Genomic DNA, 25,298 nt, shown 5'->3' with positions numbered 1-25,298 from the left:
ATTGGGTGGGTTTATTTTTTAGGTAAGGGCTTTGGGCCTGCAATAGAGCTAAATGCCCTTTTAAGGGCAATGCCCATCCAAATGCCCTTTTCAGGGCAATGGGGAGCTTAGGTTTTTTTAGTTAGGCTTTTATTTGGGGGGTTGGTTGTGTGGGTGGTGGGTTGTTGTTGTTTTTTACAGGTAAAATAGCTGATTTATTTGGTGCAATGCCCTGCAAAAGGCCCTTTTAAGGGCTATTGATATTAGATTAGGTGTAATTAGTTTAAAGATCTGTAATTTGTTTTTTATTTTCTGTAATTTAGGGGGGGGGGGGGGTTTGTGATTTAGCTAATTTAATTTAATTTACTTAATTGTATTTAATTTAGTTAATTTAATTGTAGTGTAGTGTTAGGTGTTATTGTAACTTAGGTTAGGTTTTATTTTACAGGTCAATTTGTATTTATTTTAGTTAGGTAGTTATTAAATAGTTAATAACTATTTACAAACTATTCTACCTGATTAAAATAAATACAAACTTGCCTGTAAAATAAAAATAAACCCTAAGCTAAATACAATGTAACTATTAGTTATATTGTAGCTAGCTTATGGTTTATTTTATATGTAAGTATTTAGTTTTAAATAGGAATAATTTAGTTAATGATAGTAATTTTATTTATATTTATTTAAATTATATTTAAGTTAGGTGGTGTTAGGGTTAGGGTTAGACTTAGATTTAGGGGTTAATACATTTAATATAGCCTCTGTGACGTTGGGGGCGGCAGATTAGGGGTTAATAAGTGTAGGTAGGTTGTGGCGATGTTAGGGGCAGCAGATTAGGGGTTAATAAATATAATGTAGGTGGCGGCGATGTTGGGGGCAGCAGATTAGGGGTTAATAAGTATAATGTAGGTGGCGGCGGTGTCCGGAGCGGCAGATTAGGGGTTAATAAGAATAATGTAGGTGTCAGCGATGTCAGGGGCGGCAGATTAGGGGTTAATAAGTGTAAGATTAGGGGTGTTTATACTCGGGATTCATGTTAAGGTGTTAGGTGTAATAATAAAATGTGTTTCCCCATAGGAATCAATATGGCTGCATTACTGAGATTTACGCTGCCTTTTGGCAGGTGTTAGACTTTTTCTGAGGCGGCTCTCCCCATTGATGTCTATTGGGAAATTGTGCACGAGCACGTACGGCCAGCTCACCGCTCACTTAAGCAGCGCTGGTATTGAAGTGCGGTATGGAGCTCAATTTTGCTCTACAGTCACTTCTTGTCTTTTTAACGCCGGGTTTGTAAAAACCTGTAATACCAGCGCTGCAGGTAAGTGAGCAGAGAGAAAAAACTGCACGGTAGCACCGCATAGCTCATAACGCAAAACTCGTAATCTGGCCATTAGTTTGCACGCGAGTAAGGGTGCTAGGGTTTTTTTTTCAAACTTTTCACACTCCATTGAAGTCTATGAGGGAATATGTTAACACATTTGCGATAGTCAAACTTCAGCTTTTTGTGAGCATTGCAAAATCTTTTTTCTTATTTCCGTTAACAGAAATAAAATTAAGCAAAATCAATAACCCAACACATATGCTCACTTTGGGCTAGATTACAAGTAGAGCGCAATTTATCACTCCCGCTCACACTTTTAATTCTAGACGGAGGCTTTTTGTGTGCATAGGGTAGCTATTGTATATCAAATTGAAAGTAAAAAAGATTTTGCAATGTATATATATATAGTATGAACATATACCCCTATTTGAAGAACATTAGAATGTGAAATATTTACAGTACCTACACAGTTTAACACTTTATCAAATATTAATATGTTTTCAGATACTTGACTACAAATGGCTCCAGTGTACTTATATATAGACGTCTGTATATGCATTTATGTGTTTACATATGTATATTTGTGTGGGTGGTGGGTTGTTTGTATATTATGGTGGAAAATAAGTATTTGGTCAATATCAAAAGTTCATCTCAATACTTTGTTATATATCCTTTGTTGGCAATGACAGAGGTCAAACGTTTTCTGTAAGTCTTCACAAGGTTGTCACACACTGTTGCTGGTATGTTGGTCCATTCCTGCATGCAGATCTCCTCTAGAGCAGTGATGTTTTGGGGCTGTCGCTGGGCAACACAGACTTTCAACTCCCTCCAAAGGTATTCTATGGGGTTGAGATCTGGAGACTGGCTAGGCCCCTCCAGGACCTTGAAATGCTTCTTACGAAGCCACTCCTTCATTGCCCGGGTGGTGTGTTTGGGATCATTGTCATGCTGAAAGACCCAGCCACGTTTCATCTTCAATGCCCTTGCTGATGGAAGGAGGTTTGCACTCAAAATCTCACAATACATGGCCCCATTCATTCTTTCATGTACACGGATCAGTCGTCCTGTTCCCTTTGCAGAGAAACAGCCCCAAAGCATGATGTTGCCACCCCATGCTTCACAGTAGGTATGGTGTTCTTTGGTTGCAACTCAGCTTTCTCTCTTCTCCAAACACCACAAGTTGTGTTTCTACCAAACAGTTCTACTTTGGTTTCATCTGACCATATGACATTCTCCCAATCCGCTTCTGGATCATCCAAATGCTCTCTAGCATACTTCAGATGGGCCCAGACATGTACTGGCTTAAGCATGGGGACACGTCTGACACTGCCAGTCCCTGGCGGCATAGTGTGTTACTGATGGTAGCCTTTGTTACGTTGGTCCCAGCTCTCTGCATTTCATTCACTAGGTCCCCCCGTGTGGTTCTGGGATGTTTGCTCAACGTTCTTGTGATCATTTTGACCCCACGGGGTGAGATCTTGCGTGGAGCCCAAGCTCGAGGGAGATTATCAGTGGTCTTGTATGTGTTCCATTTTCTAATTATTGCTCCCACAGTTGATTTATTCACACCAAGCTGCTTGCCTATTGCAGATTCAGTCTTCCCAGCCTGGTGCAGGTCTACAATTTTGTTTCTGGTGTCCTTCGACAGCTCTTTGGTCTTCACCATAGTGGAGTTTGGAGTGTGACTGTTTGAGGTTGTGGACAGGTGTCTTTTATACTGATAACAAGTTCAAACAGGTGCCATTAATACAGGTAATGAGTGGAGGACAGAGGAGCCTCTTAAAGAAGAAGATACAGGTCTGTGAGAGCCAGAAATCTTGCTTCTTTGTAGGTGAACAAATACTTATTTTCCACTATAATATGCAAATAAATTATTTCCAAATCAGACAATGTGATTGTCTGGATTGGTTTCCACAATTTTTCTCTCATAGTTTAAATATATCTATGATGAAAATTACAGGCCTCTCTCATCTTCTTAAGTGGGAGAACTTGCACAATTGGTGGCTTATACAATCGTATGCAAAAGTTTAGGCACCCCTGACAATTTCCATGATTTTCATTTATAAATAATTGGGTGTTAGGATCAGAAATTTCATTGTGATCTATCAAATAACTGAAGGACACAGTAATATTTCAGTAGTAAAATGAGGTTTATTGAATTAACAGAAAATGTGCAATATGCATCACAACGAAATTAGACAGGTGCATAAATGTGGGCACCCCAAGAGAAATATTGCATCAATATTTAGTAGAGCCTCCTTTAGCAGAAATAACAGCCTCTAGATGCTTCCTATAGCCTGTAATGAGTGTCTCTATTATGGATGAAGGTAATTTGGATCATTCCTCCTTACAAAACATCTCCAGTTCAGTTAGGTTTGATGGTTGCCGAGCATGGACAGCCCGCTTCAAATCACCCCACAAATTCTCAATAATATTCAGGTCTGGGGACTAGGATGGCCATTCCAGAACATTGTACTTGTTACTCTGCATAAATGCCAAAATAGATTTTGAGCAGTGTTTGGGTCGTTGTCTTGTTGAAATATCCAGCCCCGGCGTAACTTCAACTTTGTGACTGATTCCTCAACATTATTCTCAAGTATCTGCTGATATTGAGTGGAATCCATGCGACCCTCAACTTTAACAAGATTCCCAGTACCGGCACTGGCCACACAGCCCCACAACATGATGGAACATCCACCAAATTTTACTGTGGGTAGCAAGTGTTTGTCTTGGAACGCTGTGTTCTTTTGCCACCATGCATAACACCCCTTGTTATGATCAAATAACTCAATCTTTGTTTCATCAATCCACAGCACCTTCTTCCAAAATGAAGCTGGCTTGTCCAAATGTGCGTTTGCATACCTCAAGTGACTCTGTTTGTGACGTGTGTGCAGAGAAGGATTTTTCCACGTCACTCTCCCATACAGCTTCTCCTTGTGCAAAGTGCGCAGAATTGTTGAACAATGCACAGTGACACCATCTGCAGCAAGATGGTGTTGTAGGTCTTTGGAGGTGGTCTGTGGGCTGTTTTTGACCGTTCTCACCATCCTCTGCCTTTGCCTCTCCAATATTTTACTGGGCCTGCCACTTCTGGTCTTAACAAGAACTGTGCCTTTGGTCTTCTATTTCCTCACTATGTTCCTCACAGTGGACACTGACAGCTTAAATATCTGCGATAGCTTTCTGTAGCCTTCCCCTAAACCATAATGTTGAACAATCTTGGTTTTCAAGTCATTTGAGAGTTGTTTTGAGGCCCCCATGTTGCCACTATTCAGAGGAGAGTCAAAGAGAACAACAACTTGCAATTGGCCACCTTAAATACCTTGTCTTATGATTGGATGTACATGTCTATGAAGTTCAATACTTAATGGGCTCACCAAACCAATTGTGTGTTCCAATTAATCAGTGCTAGGTAGTTACAGGTATTCAAATCAACAAAATAACAAGGGCGCCCAAATGTATGCACCTGTCTAATTTTGTTTTGATGCATATTGCACATTTTCTGTTAATCCAATAAACCTCATTTCACTACTGAAATATTACTGCGTCCTTCAGTTATTTCATAGATCAAAATGAAATTGTTGATCCAAACACCCAATTATTTATAAATGAAAATCCTGGAAATTGTCAGGGGTGCCTAAACTTTTGCATACAACTGTATATGCAGCCACCAATCAGCAGCTAGAACCTATGTTCTTTGCAGCTCCTGAAGTTACATAGATTAACCTTTCAGCAAAGGATAACAAGAGAAGGAAGCAAATTAAATAATAGAAGTAAATTGGAAAGTTTTGTAAAATGGTATGTCCTGTCTAAATCATGAATGTCTAATTATGACTGTCCCTTTAATCCTGTATGTTTTGTTTTTGGATTATAGATTCAGGAGATTGATGTATCTTATTTATTTAAAAACTTCTTAAAAATTTTCCTGTAATATTATCCATTAAATTCCCTTGGGAATTCTGTTGAAACAATCTAAGATTAACCTTTTAACTGGAACTACCAAAATGATCTCTATTTTATTTTACTTGAATTATTCTTTGTCAATATCTTCACTTAAAGCATATTAATTAATGTTTTTTAAAAAAATGTTTTAGGGTTATGGCTTCTTTATATCTGAAGTTGTTCTTGTTTAAAAAGACTAAGAAACTATGTATTAGTAATCATAAGGTAGTTGTATGTATTCATTCCAATATCTACTTATCTTCAGTTTGTTATTTTAAGACATATAGACTAATCTTCAATGTGATACTGACTATCATAAATCCACAGACATGCCACAACAGGGAAAGAAGAGATGCAGTAATAAAAACGACATATACTCCGCAAAGCACTTCTGGGAATGCTGTTGTATCAGCTGGACCAATTATTACAAGAAGTGGTAAGAATTTTATTTCTGTATGATTTTCACGAACATTGCAGTCTTGTACAAATAACTATTTAGGGAATAATGATTTAAAAAATAATAATAATAATAATAATAATACATAATAGGCTAGATTACAAGTGGAGCTCTAAATTATCGCCTGTTTGTGGACGTCTGATAAATAACCAGCCATTACAAGTGCTGGTGTCTGCTACTGCAAGCTTGCAGTAGCAATTAGCCCTCAGAAAATTAACCAGAGATTAGATCTCTGGTAATTTTCTAAAAGTGCCCCAAATGTCCTCAAAAAAGAGGGCATTATAGTTTTTTTATTTAAAAAAAATGCACTAGGAAGTTTTGGGTCTTTAAAGTTGGCGGTATGGGGTGAAAAATGCCTTTACATTGTGGTCTAAAGGAATTGTGTGTTCCCAGCAAATAAATATGTATATGCTTATATACATATATATTTATGTTTTAAAATGTCTATATACACATATAACACATATAACTATATAAGGATATACATATATATTTATATGTTAATATGTCTATATACACATATAAACACATATAACTATATAAGCATATACATATATATTTATGTGTTATTATGTCTATATACACATATAAACACATATAACTATATAAGAATATACATATATATTTATGTGTTAATATGTCTATATACACATATAAACACATATAACTATATAAGGATATACATATATATTTATGTGTTATTATGTCTATATACACATATAAACACATATAACTATATAAGGATATATATATATATATATTTATGTGTTAATATGTCTATATACACATATAAACACATATAACTATATAAGGATATACATATATATTTATGTGTTAATATGTCTATATACACATATAAACACATATAACTATATAAGGATATACATATATATTTATGTGTTATTATGTCTATATACACATATAAACACATATAACTATATAAGGATATATATATATATATTTATGTGTTAATATGTCTATATACACATATAAACACATATAACTATATAAGGATATACATATATATTTATGTGTTAATATGTCTATATACACATATAAACACATATAACTATATAAGGATATACATATATATTTATGTGTTAATATGTCTATATACACATATAAACACTTATAACTATATAAGGATATACATATATATGTATGTGTTAATATGTCTATATACACATATAAACACATATAACTATATAAGCATATACATATATATTTATGTGTTATTATGTCTATATACACATATAAACACATATAACTATATAAGGATATACATATATATTTATGTGTTATTATGTCTATATACACATATAAACACATATAACTATATAAGGATATACATATATATTTATGTGTTAATATGTCTATATACACATATAAACACATATAACTATATAAGGATATACATATATATGTATGTGTTAATATGTCTATATACACATATAAACACATATAACTATATAAGCATATACATATATATTTATGTGTTAATATGTCTACATACACATATAAACACATATAACTATATAAGGATATACATATATATTTATGTGTTAATATGTCTATATACACATATAAACACATATAACTATATAAGGATATACATATATATGTATGTGTTAATATGTCTATATACACATATAAACACATATAACTATATAAGCATATACATATATATTTATGTGTTAATATGTCTATATACACATATAAACACATATAACTATATAAGGATATACATATATATTTATGTGTTAATATGTCTATATACCCATATAAACACATATAACTATATAAGCATATACAAATATATTTATGTGTTATTATGTCTATATACACATATAACACATATAACTATATAAGGATATACATATATATTTATGTGTTAATATGTCTATATACACATATAAACACTTATAACTATATAAGGATATACATATATATTTATGTGTTATTATGTCTATATACACATATAAACACATATAACTATATAAGGATATACATATATATTTATGTGTTAATATGTCTATATACACATATAAACACTTATACCTATATAAGGATATACATATATATTTATATGTGTTAATATGTCTATATACACATATAAACACATATAAACACATATAATACATGCTATTCATGAAAAACTGAAGCTCACAGGCAAACTGCAGCTCTTCTCAAATCTCAATATTTAAGCAACAACCATGCAGTAAAAAAGTAAAATAGCATAGAGTGTGAAAATAAAATGTACTTTAAATGCAAAAAGTTAAGCTCTACAAAGTGACCTCATAATATGAATTTTGCATAAATATGATCTTTCATGTTTCCATCTACTTGACTGCAAAGGGCTGCAATGCAATATATATATATATATATATATATATATATATATATATATATATATATATGTACATATGTTTGTTAATATATATATATATATATATATATATATATATATATATATATATATATATATAAAAACATATAAATGCATAAATATGTGTACTCACAAATATCTCTTTGTATATATAAGTTTTTATTGCATTTAAAAAAAATAAGTTTTATTAGATAGTGCAATGCCCATCCAAATGCCCTTTTCAGAGCAATGGGTAATTACTTTATTTTTAGTTAGTTTGTTTTTTTTTTGGGTTGGGTGGCTGGTTGGGGGGGGGTTAGGTTTGGTGGGGGTGTTGTAATGTTAGAGGGGTTAGTGGGGGTTTTTTCACAAAAAGAGCTTATTGCTTTAGAGAAATGCCATACAAAAGGCCCTTTTAAGGGCTTTTGGTAGTTTATTTTTGAAATAGGGTTGTTTTTTATTTTGGGGTTGTTGTTTTTTTTAAAGGGTATTAGAATATGATTAAAAAAACATTTTTGGTAATTTAGTTAGTTAGTTTTTTGTAATGGTAGTTTTTTTTGTTTCATGTTTGTTTTTTTATTTTTACTTTTAATTTTATTTTTGTAAAGTAAGTTTTTTTAAGGTAGTTAGGATTTTGTATTAGTTAATTTAGGGGTATTTTAATTTGGGTTAAGTTAGGGAGTCTTAGGTTAGGGGTTTTAGATATTAATTTATAACTTTGCGATGTGGGGGGATGGCGGTTTAGGGTTTAATAGTATATTTTGGTACTTTGTGATGTGGGGGGATGGCGGTTTAGGGGTTTATAGTATTACTTAGTGTTTGTGATATGGTGGATGGCGGTTTAGGGGTTAATATTATTATTTAGTGTTTGCGATGTGGGGGGATGCAGTTTAGGGGTTAATACGTTATTTAAGTACTTTGTGAGGTGGGGTGGCAGTTTAGGGGTTAATAGTTTATTAATGGGTGTAATTATACTTTGTAATGTATTTTTGCTGTGTTTTGTGCAAGTTGTGCAAGTTTGTATTTTTGGAAAACAGTATTACAAAGTATATAGCTATGTAGTGAAAGTATAAATTAAGGTCAAGCAGGGTTTCATTAAGATAGAAATATTGAGTAACAGTTTGAATAACAAATTAAACTTCAAAAGAACATGTGTAGAGATTATTCTGTAATTTTATATTGCAAAAGAGATAGATGAAATTTCTGAAGGTATGGGGTTGAGTAAGGTAGATAGATTGCAAGGGCTGAGCATAGCAGGAATGAGCACATTTTATCTTCGATCACTGGAGGAAAACAGCTGAGTTTTGTGCTTGGTTTAGCATGTTAGCAGATGTCGCTTCTGATAGCAATGAACCACCTTCATTCCCTGAAGTGGTATTTAGAAATTAAAATACAACAACGTTACATTTCACTTAGTTTCTATATGCTGTAAATGTGGATTCCAAGGGGCATGAAATTTAAAATTAAACTTTTATAACTCAAACAGAGCATGCATTTTCGAGAAATGTTTCAATTTACTTTGATGATCAAATTGACTTGGTTCTCTTGGTATAATTTTTTAAAAAGCATACCTAGGTAGGCTTAGGAACAGCATAGCACTAGTGGGAGATAACTAGCGAGTGGCAATTACACACATATGCTTCTTTTTATTTGCTCACCAGATCTTGGGGAGGTATGGGGAGCAACACTACAGAAATAAAAGATGGAATGGGAGGGTGGGGGGAAACTAACGATTGCGGGAGGGTGGAGGTTTGGGCACAACCAGACTACAGAAAAAATAAAAATAAAAAAATAAATAAATATATGTATTTATTAGGTACTGGCAAACAGCTGCCAGTACTAAAGATTGTCGCTACTAGTGAGAGGGGGAGGGTTAGAGAGCTATTTGTGGGTATCAGGGAGACTCTTTACCAGTACCAAAGATGGTAGTAACCAGTTGGTTGGGGTGAGGGAGGGAAGAGAGCAGTTTTGTAGAAATCAGGTAGGGATCACAGGTTGGGAGGTGTAAGGTGGGAGGGTAATTTCTACACTACAGCTACAATTAACCTTGCAAGCTACCTGGTTAGCCCCTTTACTGTTGGGAATAATAGAAGTGTGGTGCACAGCTGCAATTAGCAGCATTCTAATTACCAAAAACCAATGGCAAAGCCATGTATGTCTACTATTTCTGAACAAAGGGGATCCCATAGAAGCTTTTAAATAATTTGTCTTATGATTGCACAAGTAGTATGTAAATAATTTCAGTGAGAAACCCAAAGTTTGTGAAAAAGTTAACTTTTTTTCTTTGATCGCATTCACCTAGATTACGAGTTTTGCGTTATGGTTTCAATGCAGCCATTACAAGTCTTGTCGGTATAGCTATACCACAAGCATTTTAGCCTATAATGCAATGTCAATCCAAATGATGTTTTTGCGTGGGATTTCCATAGCCCTGGTATTATTGTTGTGCGTTGAGGCTAAAACGCTTGCGTTCCAGCCTATACCGACACGATCCGTTCCGCTATCTGCGAGCAGTAGTTATGAGTTTTGCGCAACAAAACTGTTACACAAAACTCATAACTTAAATGTTACAAAGTACACTAACACCTAAAAACTACCTATTAACCCCTATTCTGCCGCCCTCCTCTATCGCAAACACTATAATAAAGTTATTAACCCCTAATCTGCTGCTCCCGACAGCCACTAATAATAGTTATTAACCCCTATTCCGCCGCTCCTCGACATCGCCACCACTAAATAAAGTTATTAACCCCAAAAACCTCTGGCCACCCACATCACAGCCACTAAATAAACCTATTAGCCCCTAAACTGCCAGCCCCCAACATCTCAAAAAACTAAATTAAATTATTAACCCCTAAACCTAACAGTCCCCTAACTTTAAATTAAAATTTCAATATACCTATTTTAAAATAAATAAAAACTTAGCTGTGAAATTAAAAAACCTAAGTTTAAACTAACAATTAACAACAACTATTATACAAAAATTTAAAAAACTACCAATTAACTAAATTACACATTAAAAAAAACCTAACACTACTTAAAAAAATTAAATCTAAAATTACAAAAAATAAAAAATACTAAATTACAAAATATAACAAACACTAAATTACAAAAAATGACAAATGAATTTATCCAAAATAAAAACAATTACACTAATCTAATAGCCCTATAAAAATAAAAAAAGCCCCCTAAAATAAAAAAACCCTAGCCTACAATAAACTATCAATAGCCCTTAAAAGCACCTTTTGTAGCAGGGGTGTGGAAATTTTAAAAAAATCTACTTGCCCAAGGGACTAAAGTGGCAGCCCAATCTACTTGTCCCTCATAACAATCTACTTGTCCTGACACGATTATATATATATATATATATATATATATATATATATACACACAAATACAAATATATAAACTATATATATATATATATATATATATATATATATATATATATATATATATATATATATATATATATATATAACAAATTAGATAGAGAGAGCTCCACCAAATCTAGAGAGCTAAAGCAGATGTCAGGCCGCACTATATATCACCCACACAATATAAATAGAAACGATATCCTAAACAGGTATGCTGGACATATACATATTTATTAAAAACACAGCCATACACAGTTGCTGAAACAGTAGCAAATAACAGAATACAAGTGTAGTGCACTACTGGAATGGATTCTTGCTAGCATATTAAAGATTAGAGCAGGCTCATGAGAAAGTTCATCTCTGCTACCGGGCACTTGAGTGTAAAAACACGCTCCGGTCATTAATAAACAAGATGCCGTCCTTGATTCCCCTTAATAACTATATATCTAATCCGGTACCGGATTCTAAATAATTGTATGAGAGTCAAAGTGTGGCAAATCACTGTTAGATGCTCCAATTGCATATGCAGGTATTACAGAAATCTTCAGGGTGCAAGGCTTCATCAGACGGGCAGAAGTCTTCATCCAGACGGCATCTTCTATCTTCATCCATCTGGCGCGGAGCAGCTCCATCTTCAAGACATCCGACGCAGAGCATCCTCTTCGGCCGACGTCTTCTTGCTGAATGAAGGTACCTTTAAGTGACGTCATCCAAGATGACGTCCCTTAGATTCTGATTGGCTGATAGCATTCTATCAGCAATCGGAATTAAGGTAGAAAAAATCCTATTGGCTGATGCAATCAGCCAATAGGATTTAAGTTCAATCCTATTAGCTGATTTGATCAGCCAATAGGTTTGAACTTAAATCCTATTGGCTGATTGCATCAGCTAATAGGATTTTTTCTACCTTAATTCCAATTGGCTGATAGAATTCTATCAGCCAATTGGAATCTAAGGAACGCCATCTTGGTTGACGTCACTTAAAGGTACCTTCATTTAGCAAGAAGACGTCGGCCGAAGAGGATGCTCCGCGTCGGATGGCTTGAAGATGGAGCCGCTCCACGCCAGATGGATGAAGATAGAACATGCCGTCTGGATGAAGACTTCTGCCCATCTGGAGGACCACTTCTGCCCGTCTGGAGGACCACTTCTGCTGGATTCGTTGAGGACTTCGGCCCGGTTGGGTGAAGACTTCTCCCGGTAAGGTGATCTTCAAGGGGTTAGTGTTAGGTTTTTTTAAGGGGTTATTGGGTGGGTTTTAGAGTAGGGTTGGTTGTGTGGGTGGTGGGTTTTAATGTTGGGGGGATTTTTATTTTTTTTACAGGTAAAAGAGCTGATTACTTTGGGTCAATGCCCCGCAAAAGACCATTTTAAGGGCTATTTGTAATTTAGTGTAGGGTAGGGCTTTTTTTATTTTGGGGGGGCTTTTTTATTTTGTTAGGAGGATTAGATTAGGTGTAATTAGTTTAAAATTCTTGTAATTTGTTTATTATTTTTTGTAATTTAGTGGGGTTTTTTTGTACTTTAGTTATTTTATTTAATTGTATTTAATGTAGGGAATTAATTTAATTATAGTGTTATGTTAGGTGTTAGTGTAACATAGGTTAGGTTTTATTTTACAGGTATATTTGTATTTATTTTAGCTAAGTAGTTATTAAATAATTAATAGCTATTTAGTAACTATTCTACCTAGTTAAAATAAATACAAACTTGCCTGTAAAATAAAAATAAACCCTAAGCTAGCTACAATGTAACTATTAGTTATATTGTAGCTAGCTTAGGGTTTATTTTACAGGTAAGTATTTAGTTTTAAATAAGAATAATTTATTTAATGATAGGAATATTTATTTAGATTTATTTAAATTATATTTAAGTTAGGGGGTGTTAGGGTTAGGGTTAGACTTAGGTTTAGGGGTTAATAAATTTAATATAGTGGTGGTGGTGTAGGGGGCAGCAGATTAGGAGTTAATAAGTATAATGTAGGTGGCGGCGATGTAGGGGGGGCAGATTAGGGGTTAATAACTTTATGTAGGTGGTGGCAGTGCGGCAGATTAGGGGTTAATAAGTATAATGTAGGTGGCGGCGGTGTAGGGGGCGGCAGATTAGGGGTGTTTAGACTCTGGGTACATGTTAGGGTGTTAGGTGTAAACATTACCATAGGAATCAATGGGATATCGGGCAGCAGCGAACATAAGCTTTCGCTGCTTTCAGACTCCCATTGATTCCTATGGTATCCGCCGCCTCTAGGGCGGCAGATTGAAAACCAGGTACGCTGGCCCGGAATAATGGCGAGCATACCTGTTAGGAATTTGTAAACTAGCAAAAGTAGTGAGATAGTGCAGAATTTGCATTTGGAACATCTGTAATGACGTAAGCATCGATCTGTGTCGGACTTTGCCCAGCGGATCTTATGTTACATCACAAAATTCTACTTTTGCCGGTCTGTAGGGTTTGATAACTAAGGGGAATCAGGCTCGCCACAAATACGCTGCAGTATTCCAGCGTATTTGCGGTTAATGGCTTGATAAGTAGATGCCAAAGGGGTTTGAATGGCTATTAAAGGTAACCAGCCTTACCTGTGATCTGTTTGCTTGTAATTAGTGTGTGTGTATAAAAGATCAATGAGTTTCTAGACTCCTGACAGACCCTTGCATCTTTCATCCAGTGCTACACTGACGTTTCTGGATTCTGAGTCATGGGGAAAGCAAAAGAATTGTCAAAGGATCTGTGGGAAAAGGTAGTTGAACAGTATAAAACAGGAAAGGGATATACAAATATATCGAAGGAATTGAGAATGCCAATCAGCAGTGTTCAAATCAAAAAGTGGAAAAGTAGGTAGACCAACTAAAATTTCAGCCACAACTGCCAGGAAAAATTGTTTGGGATGCATAGAAAAACCCACAAACAACTTCAGGTGAAATACAGGACTCTCTGAAAACATGTGGTATGGCTGTTTCAAGATGCACAATAAGGAGGCACTTGAAGAAAGATGAGCCGCATGGTCGAGTCACCAGAAGAAAGCCATTACTACGCAAATGCCACAAAGTATCCTGTTTACAATATGCCAAACTGCACAGTGACAAGCCTCAAACCTTCTGGCACAAAGTCATTTGGAGTGATGAGACCAAGGGGTCCATTTATTAATTTGCAGATGGACATGATCCGATATAGCGGATCATGTCTGCCGCACATCAATAAATGCCGACAGCATACGCTGTCGGCATTTATCATTGCTCCAGCAGTTCTTGTGAAACCCCCTGCAGATTCACGGCCAATCGGGAGGACCGCTGCTTCTTAACTTCCACTTCAGTTGGAACTGAAGCTGAGTGGGTCGAGGGCAGCATCCGCTGCTTCTTAAATAGACCCCGAAAATTTAGTTTTTTGGCCACAACCATAAACGTTACATTTGGAGAGGAGTCAACAAGGCCTATGATGAAAGGTACACCATTCCTACTGTGAAACACGGAGGTGGATCACTGATTTTTTGGGAATGTGTGAGCTACAAAGGCAAGATGAATGCAGTGTGTTATCAAAAAATACTGGAGGAAAATTTTCATTCATCAGCCCGGAAGCTGCACATGGGACATACTTTGACATTCCAACATGACAATGATCCTAAACAAGAGGCCAAGTCGACCTGTCATGGCCTACAGCAGAATAAAGTTAAGGTTCTGTAGTGGCCATCTCAGTCTCCTGACCTCAATATCATTGAGCCACTCAATGTGCAGTTCATGCAAGACAGCCCAATAATTTACAGGAACTGGAGGCTTTTTGCCAGGAAGAATGGGCAGCTTTACCATCTTAGAAGATAAAGAGCCTCATCCACAAATACCACAAAAGACTTCAAGCTGTCATTGATGTTAAAGGGGGCAATACACAGTATTAAGAACTGGGGTATGTAAACTTTTGATCAGGGTCATTTGGGTAGTTTCTGTTGTCATTAGGATTTAAAAAGAGTAAACACAGTTGATTGATAATAAATGGCTTCAGCCAAACACTAACCATGAGTGAAAGAAAAGTTTTTGTGTTATCATTCATATTCTCTGAAAAATGGCCAAGAAATCATATATTCTGCCAGAGTATGTAAACTTATTAGCACAACTGTATATATATATATATATATATATATATATATATATATATATATATATATATATATATATATGCTACTACTACTACTAAGTCCCAGCCCCATGTCTGCTCCCCTTTCCCCACTCTTTTAAAAGTGTCATAAATAGCAGTGAAAGCTTGCTGGAGACACAGCATTCATTACTGACAATGCAGTAAAGAAAGAAGACCAGCAGTAAAAAAAGAGACAGCATTTTTTAAGGTAATAAACATACCTCCCTTGTCGACTGTCTTCTCCATACTGTGACAGCCCAACCCCCGCTGCTGCTGCCTTCACTCACCACTGCTATCTTCACCCGAGAGCAGACAACCTCCAGTTGTCATCCCTGCACTTCTCCACCCCACAGCCTGATTTTACCTCAGGGATCAGGAGTACGAGTCTCAGCCGGGAGCGCTATTTTTAATGCGCATTCCCATTCATTTCAAAAGCAGTTATTTTGCTTCTTAATGTGGCTGGGCAGTGGGGCAGTATATTAGGCATGCAAACAGAGATTATTAAATACAGTATTTTTTTTTCTTTTCATTATAGAGCATGCTGAAATTTACTGCACCTTATTTCCCCTGCCTTTTTAATAATCTTTGTTTGCATGCCTAATATACTTGCCCACTGCCCAGCCACATTAATAAGCAAAAAAACTGCTTTTAAAATGAGCCATTATGCGCATTTAAATTAGTGCAAGACATAGTTCTTAATCTAATGCCGCCCTCCTCCTCTGCTATTTTATTGCACACACTGTGTGTAACTGTAGGCAATAAAATAGCAGAGGAGGAGGGCGGCATTAGATTAAGCCACACTGACTGTACACAGCTACAGAAAGTACACTGAGTCCTCTGACTCTGTCAGCGTGTTTTGGCTGTGGCTGCCCTTCCCTTCACTACCTGAGTTGTTAGACTCAGCCGAGTCAGCCCCCTTCAGTCCTCAGGCTCCGCTCCACTGATTACACTTGACTCCACTTCTCTAAGTTCTTCTCGTGGCTTGCTAAGAGACAGGAAGGCGGACGGCTGGTCAAAAACGTCAAAAAGACAGTCACGTGACCGCCACGCTGTCAAAAATGTTTATTTATTTTTTTAAATCCAAAGGGATATAAAACCCAAAAATGTCCTTATGGGATTTAGAGCATACAATTTTAAAAAAAAGTTTCCAATTTATTTCTATTATCAAATTTGCTTTGTTCCCATTATATTCTCTGTTGAAGAGATACCTAGGTTGGCTTCTGGAGCACTACATGACAGGAAATAGTGCTGCTATCTAGTGCTCTTGCAAATGAAAAACATTCTTGCAAAACTGCTGCCATCTAGTGCTCAAATAATGGACCTGCTCTTAAAGGGACAGTCAATGCCTTTATTACCCATTCCCCAGTTTTGCACAGCCAATATGGTTATATTAATGTACTTTTTATCTCTGTAATTACCTTGTATCTAAGGCCCTTCTTACAGCCCCCTGATCACTTGACTTTTTATTTATTATCTATTGACTTTCGGTTTAGCCAATTAGTACAGTGTGTGCACAACTTTATGGGCATGAGCACAATGTTATCTATATGGCCCACATGAACTAGTCTTGTCTTGTTATGAAAGCTTATAAAAAACATGTGATAAGAGGCTGTCTGTAGTGGCTTAAAAATAGGCAGAAAGGTTTAAATGTTATAAATTATATTAATATAGCAATGTTAGTTGTGCAAAGCTGGGGAATGGGTAGTAAAGGCATTATCTATCTTTTAAACAATAACAGTTTTGGTGTTGACTGTCCCTTTAACCATAAATCCCTGTTTTTCATTGAAAGATACCAAGGGAAGGAAGATTTTTTTTTAACAGAAGTAAATTAGTTTTTTAAAATCACATGATCTATCTGAATCATGAAAGAAAAAAATTGGGTTTATATCCCAACAAAACAAAACAAAACACAATATGATCGTGATCACTTCCAGCACTCTGTGGCCCTCTCTGCATCGGACAGCAATGGTGCCGATCGTTGGTGGGTGGGAGGGATACGAGGGAGGCGGGTGAGTGGCCCATCGCTGAAGCAGTTCCTGTTCCTGGTCCATGGAGTGCATAGCAGATGTCAGGAGCGCTTGTGGGGGGTCGGGGGTGCGCACACGCTACACAGTTTTAAAGGCAGGAGGGAGAGGGAAGGAGGGAGAGGGAATGGAGAATAACTGTTGGGAAAGGGATTTGAGAGAGGGAGGGTTTTGAGGGAGGGCAGCTACACTACAAAAAAAATGGCTTTATTTTTTTTATGTCAAAAAAACCCTAAAATTTAGCAAACTGGGTAGTGGCAGACAGCTGGCAGTACCTAAGATGGCAGCGAATAGGTAGAGGGGGGAGGGTTAGAGAGCTGTTTGGGGTGATCATGAAGGATTGGGACTAAGGGGGATCGAACACTGCAGAATATATAAATAAAAAATAAAAAAATAATACAAAAACTCTACCAATAAGTGGTTAGTTAATAGGTGCGCCTATGCAACAAATATAATAAAATAATGTTGTGTTATTATAAAGTGCAACAGCAGAAACAAAAATAATAATAATAAATCTTAAACATAAAACAATAAAATAATATAAAGTTCTTCTATAGAAAATATTCAAAATATAAGGCAGATGAAACAGTGTATCACTGAGAAACGTGTTGCTGTGTATTTGTTTTGATATAATAAAATATTATTTTTATCACACTTATTTTTATACACATTTTCACTGGGGTACCAGTGGTATCAGCTAACCTAGCATTAAACCCCTTTATTTTTTTGATCCAACTATACTGATTGAAAGGAGATTTTACACCTGGTTCCTGATACAGAGAAAGAGTTAGCCAGACTACTCCCAAATATCTGGCTTGCGAGTACAGCACTTGATAGTGCTTCACCAAATGTGAGTGCAAGATTTTATATTTACATTTCTTGTGCTTTAAAAACATATTGCGCTATGGATGTCCTGTTTTGATTTATTTAAAGGTAGAAAGAGTAAATACCTGCTATTGTCATGGGAGGAGAGTTAGCCAGATTACTAATTTCTGGCCTGCCGATAAAGCACTTGATATTTCTTTACTAAATGTGAGTGTATTTTATCTACATATACAACCCTTAATTTGCATTGGAACATATTACACTATGGGCGCCTTCTTGTTTGTTTATTTATAAAAAATAAAAAAATCCTTTTATTTTAGTACTGGCAGACTTTTCTTTCCTAAGATATGGTGAGTCCATGGCTTGAGTAATTACTGTTGGGAATATCACTCCTGGCCAGCAGGAGGAGACACGGAGCACCACAGTTAAACTGCTAAGTATCTCTCCCTTACCCACAACCCCCAGTCATTCTCTTTGCCTTCGGTGCATGGAGGAGGTGAAGTTTAGGTGTCTGAAGAAAAATGTAGATTTCATCTACAAGCAAGTTTTGAGGTATAGCCGTATTCCACGTCATTCCTTGCAGTCGGGTAGTGGTGGCTTTAAATCAGTTAGAAACTTGTAAAGAGGTACTTACTGCATTTTCCTAACAATTGCTGCCCTAGATTAGAAAGTCAGAGTTGACTAATTTGTTCTTTTTTATTCAAATTCAAAAGAACGGTGTCCTCTCATACCTTGTAACTGTCTATATGCTGGACAGCGGAGCAGGTAAGTGCTTTTTCTTCCAGTTGGGGAGACCATGCACTTAAAAAATTAAAAACACTGCTTTTTTATTGGGACATAGATAATCCTGTTGTATGGGTTACACTGGGACATGAAGCAGGCACTGTAGCATGTGTAAGACTAACATTACATTTAAACTCTTTTAAAAAGAAAGGGTAAATGTTTTTATTAGGCTTTATTTTCTGACATATTTACTTGATAAAACAATACAAGTTTAAACTGTAAGTAAGGCTGAATTTTCTATTAGAAAAAACTGTTATTTCTGGTACTCAGTGTACCAGGAAGTAGTGCCTCTCTGTGTTGCAGCAGTAATTTGAGCTCAGCTGTTGCAGTCACATGAGCGGCTTTACTTCATAACGTTTCTGAGGAAAAAGTTGTTTTTCTCCATTTCTGGGTGATCCGGTCTTAATTGGTAGCAGTAAGGCACCTCAGTAATTGAGGTGTGGGGTTGCCTGAGGGGCATTTTAGAAGTTTATTTGATGTTTATTAAATGTTTTTTCTTAACTTTTCTTACATAATTTTAGCTGGGGATTGATCCTAATTTGGGATAAAATTTAAAGTGTATTTTTTCCTTGGCTTATTTTAATTGAATATTAAAATCTTTGAAACTTATCTGTGCAAGTTTATTTACTGTTTCACAACATGTCTGATATGGAGCAAGAGTCTGCTCTCATGAATTAATGCTTATTATGTTTAGATGCACAAACTGCAGCTCCTATGCAATTTTGTACTTCATGTGCCAAGAAAACCTTGCAAAATAAAGGTACAATTATTGAGCCTAATGTTTCTCAGGGTGATGCTGTTAAAATAATACCTCAGTTTTCTCCTGCTATGTCCCAAGCCTCAAAGGTGTCACATGCAGTGCCCTGCGGTTCCTCTATAACTCCTAGTGGAGTTTATTTAAAAGCAGAAATCGCTGCCCAGGTATCTTCAGCGGTATCTGCGGCATTAGCTGCTATTCCCAGATTAAAGGGAAAACACAAGAGGAAATCTAGAAATTCAGAAAGTAAGGTGCCTGTCCTCAGTTCTGCTTCCCAAGTTGCCCTTTCTCATAAGTCTGATGAGGAAGATACATCGGGACTTTCTGAGGGTGAAATCTTAGATTCTGACAGTATAATTCCTTCTTCTGAGACTGAGGTGGTATCCTTCAGATTTAAGCTTGAATACCTTTGTGTATTGTTAAAGGAGGTTTTAGCTACTTTAGATCAGGGGTCGCCAACTTTTCGGACCTCAGGGACCACTAAACTCACAATTTTGAATCCCGTCCCGTGGACCACTAACATGATTTTTTTTAAAAAAAAGGTACAAACCTCTATAATGTGTGTATGTGTATTTATGTGTGTATATATATATATATATATATATATATACATACATCTACACACACACATACTGTACATAACTAGTATAACCATAGCTAAGTTTACATTATGTATATATTTACACATTTTTAAGAATTATTTTTTGGAATTAATTAATTGAATGACAGAACTGGGAGAATACTTCCAAATGGCAGGTGAAGGGTGAGTGCCAACTTTTGAGCTGGAAACAGAGAGGCAGAAAGTGGGGGAAAAAGAATTATGTTTAAAAGGACCACAAGACTTCCAAGTTACCTCCCCAGTTAGGAATTATTCAAAACTACTTATGATCATGGACAGACATCGGAGTCATAAATTAAGTTTATATCAGAAAGCTCTCAAAATGGATGTGCGCTAACCACAACTGATATTTCTGGCAATTACTATAATACTTGTGTGATATGGCTGATCTGCTGGATGGCAATTACTGGAATTCAGGTGGAATAAAATTGTTAGAATGAAAAATAATTAATATTTCATAAAAAAAGAAGATGGAGGGGAGGAAGACAAACAGTGATGTAAGTCCATCTGAAGGAATTAGGAAAAATACTACAAAGACAGGTAAAGGGAAGAAAATAAATGATTATTTTTTTTTAGATTTTTTTTTATATATACTTTAATTCCACTATTTCAAGACAAGACTATGGTATAGTCTTGTCTTGAAATAGTGGAATTAAAGTATATATAAAAAAAAATCTAAAAAAAAATAATCATTTATTTTCTTCCCTTTACCTGTCAGAGGTTGGTAACCTCTGCTGGCTTTAGAATGGAAGCATCTTCCTCTGAGCAGCCCGCCAGGTGAGAGGAGTTAAAAATACAATCTAGCTACACAAGTTGCTCAGTACTACGCAATGTGTGTAGGGAGATTGTAATTTAACTCATTTGACAGTTTTTACTGATGTCCAACAAGGCACTGTAGGGAGTTGCGATTAATTCCTGCTTGATGGTGTCAAGGACCACCAACATCTTCTTGTGGACCACTAGTGGTCCATGGACCACTGGTTGGCGACCGCTGCTTTATGACTCTGATACCCCTGTCGTTGTAACTTCTAAGAAATCTAGTAAACGTAATAGTTTCTTTGATGAACCTTACGCTTCTGAGGTTTTTCCTGTGCCGGACCGTGCTAGGGAGATTATCTCACAGGAATGTGAGAAACCAGGGGTGTCTTTTTCCCCATCTCCCATTTTTAAGAAAATGTTTCCTGTCGAGGGCTCCATTAACCCCTTGAGTGCTAACAACGGCTCAGAGCCGTCGCTAGCACTCAACTACCTTTTTGGTGATCTGGGGGCTCCCACCTGCTCCTACCCCGGCGATCAGGCCTGCATAGTGACAGGCATCGCCGGGGCTTCCCGTTACGTGTGGTGATGTCATGCGTAATGACGTGATGACGTCACCGCGCAACTTTATTTAAAATTGACAATACAAAGTATAGGGAAAGGGGGTATGCTGCTTAGAAACCTGTATCTCAGGGATCTGAGCAGCTACAGACCCCCAAGACCCACCATTGGAAAGGTAATCGCCTAACCTTTCCAACGATATGAGTCTTGGGGATCTGGGGGGGGGGAGTCAAAACATTTTGTTTGTTAAAAATAGTAAAAATCAGAAAAATATTAAATCTAGCTTAGCACTCAAAGGGTTAAAGACCCTTGGTATACTGTACCCAAAGTTGAAGGGGTAGTTTCCACTCTGGCTAAGAGAACCATTATTCCTATTGAGGATAGCTGCTCTTTTATGGATCTGATGGACAAGATGCTGGAGGCTTATTTGAAAAAAGATTTATGTTCATCAAGGTCTCCAATGGCAACCTGCAATGTAAATTGCCACCATGACTAGTGGGGCATCTTATTGGTTCGATGCCTTGTCTGACTCTCTTCAAGTAGAGACGTCCTTGGATGAAAATCAAGATAGGATTAAAGCTCTTAAGTTGGCCAACTCCTTTATTGCAGATGCCATTTTACAGGTTGTTAGTCTAGGAGCTAAAACTTCTAGTTTTGCTGTTCTAGCCCGCAGGGCATTATGGTTGAAATCCTGGTCTGTGGATGTTTCCTCTAAAGTCAAGCTTCTGGCGATTCCCTTACAAGGGCAAAACCTTGTTTGGACAGGGTTTGGCAGAAATTATCTCTGATATTACGGGTGGAAAAGGGCCTTTTCTACTTCAAGATAAAAAAGAATAGGCCTAAAGGATGTCAGAGTAATTTTTGTTCCTTTCATAATTTCAGAGGAAAGACTTCCCCTTCTTCTTCCAAGCAGGAACAATCCAAGTCTTCTTAGAAACCCAATAAGTCTTGGAACAAGAGGAAACAAAGAAAACCGCAGCTGATTCCAAATCAGCATAAAGGGTTTCCCCCCGATCTGGGATCAGATCAGATGGGGGGCAGACTTTCTCAGTTCTCTCAAACCTGGATACAAGATGTCCCAGATCTCTGGACTGTGCACATAGTATCCCAGGGTTACAAATTGGAGACTTTTCCTCCCAGAGACAGAATGCATCTCTCAAGATTATTTGCAAATCAGATAAAGAGAGATGCGTTCTTGAAATGTATACAACATATTTCTTCCCTGGGAGAGATAGTTCCAGTTCCAGTGCAGGAACAGGGTCTTGGGTTCTACTCCAACCTATTTGTGGTTCCCAAAAAAGAGGGAACTTTCCGTCCCATTCTAGACTTGAAGTGTCTAAACAAGTTTCTCAAAGTTCTATCCTTCAAGATGGAGACTATATGCTCCATTCTTCCTTTAATACAAGAGGGTCAATTGATGACAACCATAGACCCACAGGATGCATATCTTCATGTTCCTATTCACAGGGACCATCACAGATTCCTGAGATTTGCCTATCTGGACAAACATTTCCAGTTCGTGGCCCTTCCATTTGGTCTAGCCACGGCTCCCAGAATTTTTTCAAAGGCCCCATGTCGAGGACTCCATTAAAGGTTCTAGGGTCTCTTTTGGCAGTGATCCGTTCTCGTGGAATTGCTGTGGTACCCTACCTGGACGACATATTAGTTCAGGCGCCATCTTTTCAACAAGCAAATGTTGGAATGTGAATCTGGATAAAAGCTCCCTTTCACCTGCTACAAGAGTAACCCTACAAGCTACCTTATTAACCCCTTCACTGCTGGGCATAATACAAGTGTGTTGCACAGCGGCATTTAGCGGCCTTCTAATTGCCAAAAAAATGCCAAAGCCATAAATGTCTGCTATTTCTGAACAAAGGGGATCCCAGAGAAGCATTTACAACCATTTGTGCCATAATTGCCCAAGTTGTTTTTTAATAATTTATGTGAGAAACCTAAAGTTTGTGAAAAAGATAACGATTTTTTTTATTTGATCGCATTTGGCGGTGAAATGGTGGCATGAAATATACCAAAATGGGCCTAGATCAATACTTTGGGTTGTCTACTAAAATATATATATATGTGAAGGGATATTAAGGGATTCCTGACAGATATCAGTGTTACAATGTAACTTGCTACTTGAACTTATTGCCCTATAACTTGTAAAAAAAGCAAAGAACATTAGTGTTTTTTGGTGGTTATAGATGTGTAACAGATTTTGGGGGTCAGAGTTAGAAAAGTGTGTTTTTTTCCATGTTTACATCATATTTTATAATTTCTTTATAGTAAATTATAAGAGAAAAACGGTATATAATATGTGTGGGTACAGTAAATGAGTAAGAAGAAAATTGCAGCTAAACACTAGGGCCTAGATTTGGAGTTTTGTCGGTAACGACCCGAAAAACTAACGCCGGCTTTTTTCTGGCCGCACCATAAAAATAACTCTGGTATCGAGAGTCCACATAAAGGCTGCGTTAGGCTCCAAAAAAGGAGCATAGAGCATTTTTAACGCAGTTTCAACTCTCGATACCTGAGTTGCTTACGGACGCGGCCAGCCTCAAAAACGTGCTCGTGCACAATTCTCCCATAGGAAACAATGGGGCTGTTTGACCTGAAAAAAAACCAAACACCTGCAAAAAAGCCGGGTTCAGCTCCTAACGCAGCCCCATTGTTTGCTATGCGGTAACCCTTCCTACGTCTGCACTTAACACTCTAACATGTACCCCGAGTCTAAACACCCCTAACCTTACACTTATTAACCCCTAATCTGCCGCCCCCGCTATCGCTGACCCCTGCATATTATTATTAACCCCTAATCTGCCGCTCCGTAAACCGCCGCTACTTACATTATCCCTATGTACCCCTAATCTGCTGCCCCTAACACCGCCGACCCCTATATTATATTTATTAACCCCTAATCTGCCCCCCACAACGTCGCCTCCACCTGCCTACACTTCTTAACCCCTAATCTGCCGACCGGACCTGAGCGCTACTATAATAAAGTTATTAACCCCTAATCCGCCTCACTAACCCTATCATAAATAGTATTAACCCCTAATCTGCCCTCCCTAACATCGCCGACACCTAACTTCAATTATTAACCCCTAATCTGCCGACCGAATCTCGCCGCTATTCTAATAAATGTATTAACCCCTAAAGCTAAGTCTAACCCTAATACTAACACCCCCCTAAGTTAAATATAATTTAAATCTAACGAAATTAATTATCTCTTATTAAATAAATTATTCCTATTTAAAGCTAAATACTTACCTGTAAAATAAATCCTAATATAGCTACAATATAAATTATAATTATATTATAGCTATTTTAGGATTTATATTTATTTTACAGGTAACTTTGTATTTATTTTAACCAGGTACAATAGCTATTAAATAGTTAAGAACTATTTAATA

The 25,298-nt window shown here is 36.7% G+C and overlaps 1 protein-coding gene across 1 annotated transcript in view; it reads left to right on the top strand.

Annotated features, from left to right (window-relative positions):
• ZPLD1 (zona pellucida like domain containing 1) overlaps positions 1 to 25,298 on the top strand; it is a 431,915-nt gene that overhangs the window by 321,254 nt on the left and 85,363 nt on the right. The window contains exon 10 of the mRNA XM_053704866.1: positions 5,570 to 5,678. Coding sequence (XP_053560841.1) covers positions 5,570 to 5,678 — 109 coding nt within the window. The remainder of the gene's footprint in view (positions 1 to 5,569; positions 5,679 to 25,298) is intronic.

This window comes from Bombina bombina, chromosome 3, assembly GCF_027579735.1.
Source record: "Bombina bombina isolate aBomBom1 chromosome 3, aBomBom1.pri, whole genome shotgun sequence".
Classification (NCBI taxonomy): Eukaryota; Metazoa; Chordata; class Amphibia; order Anura; family Bombinatoridae; genus Bombina; species Bombina bombina.
This window is presented reverse-complemented; position numbering and strand designations above follow the sequence as displayed.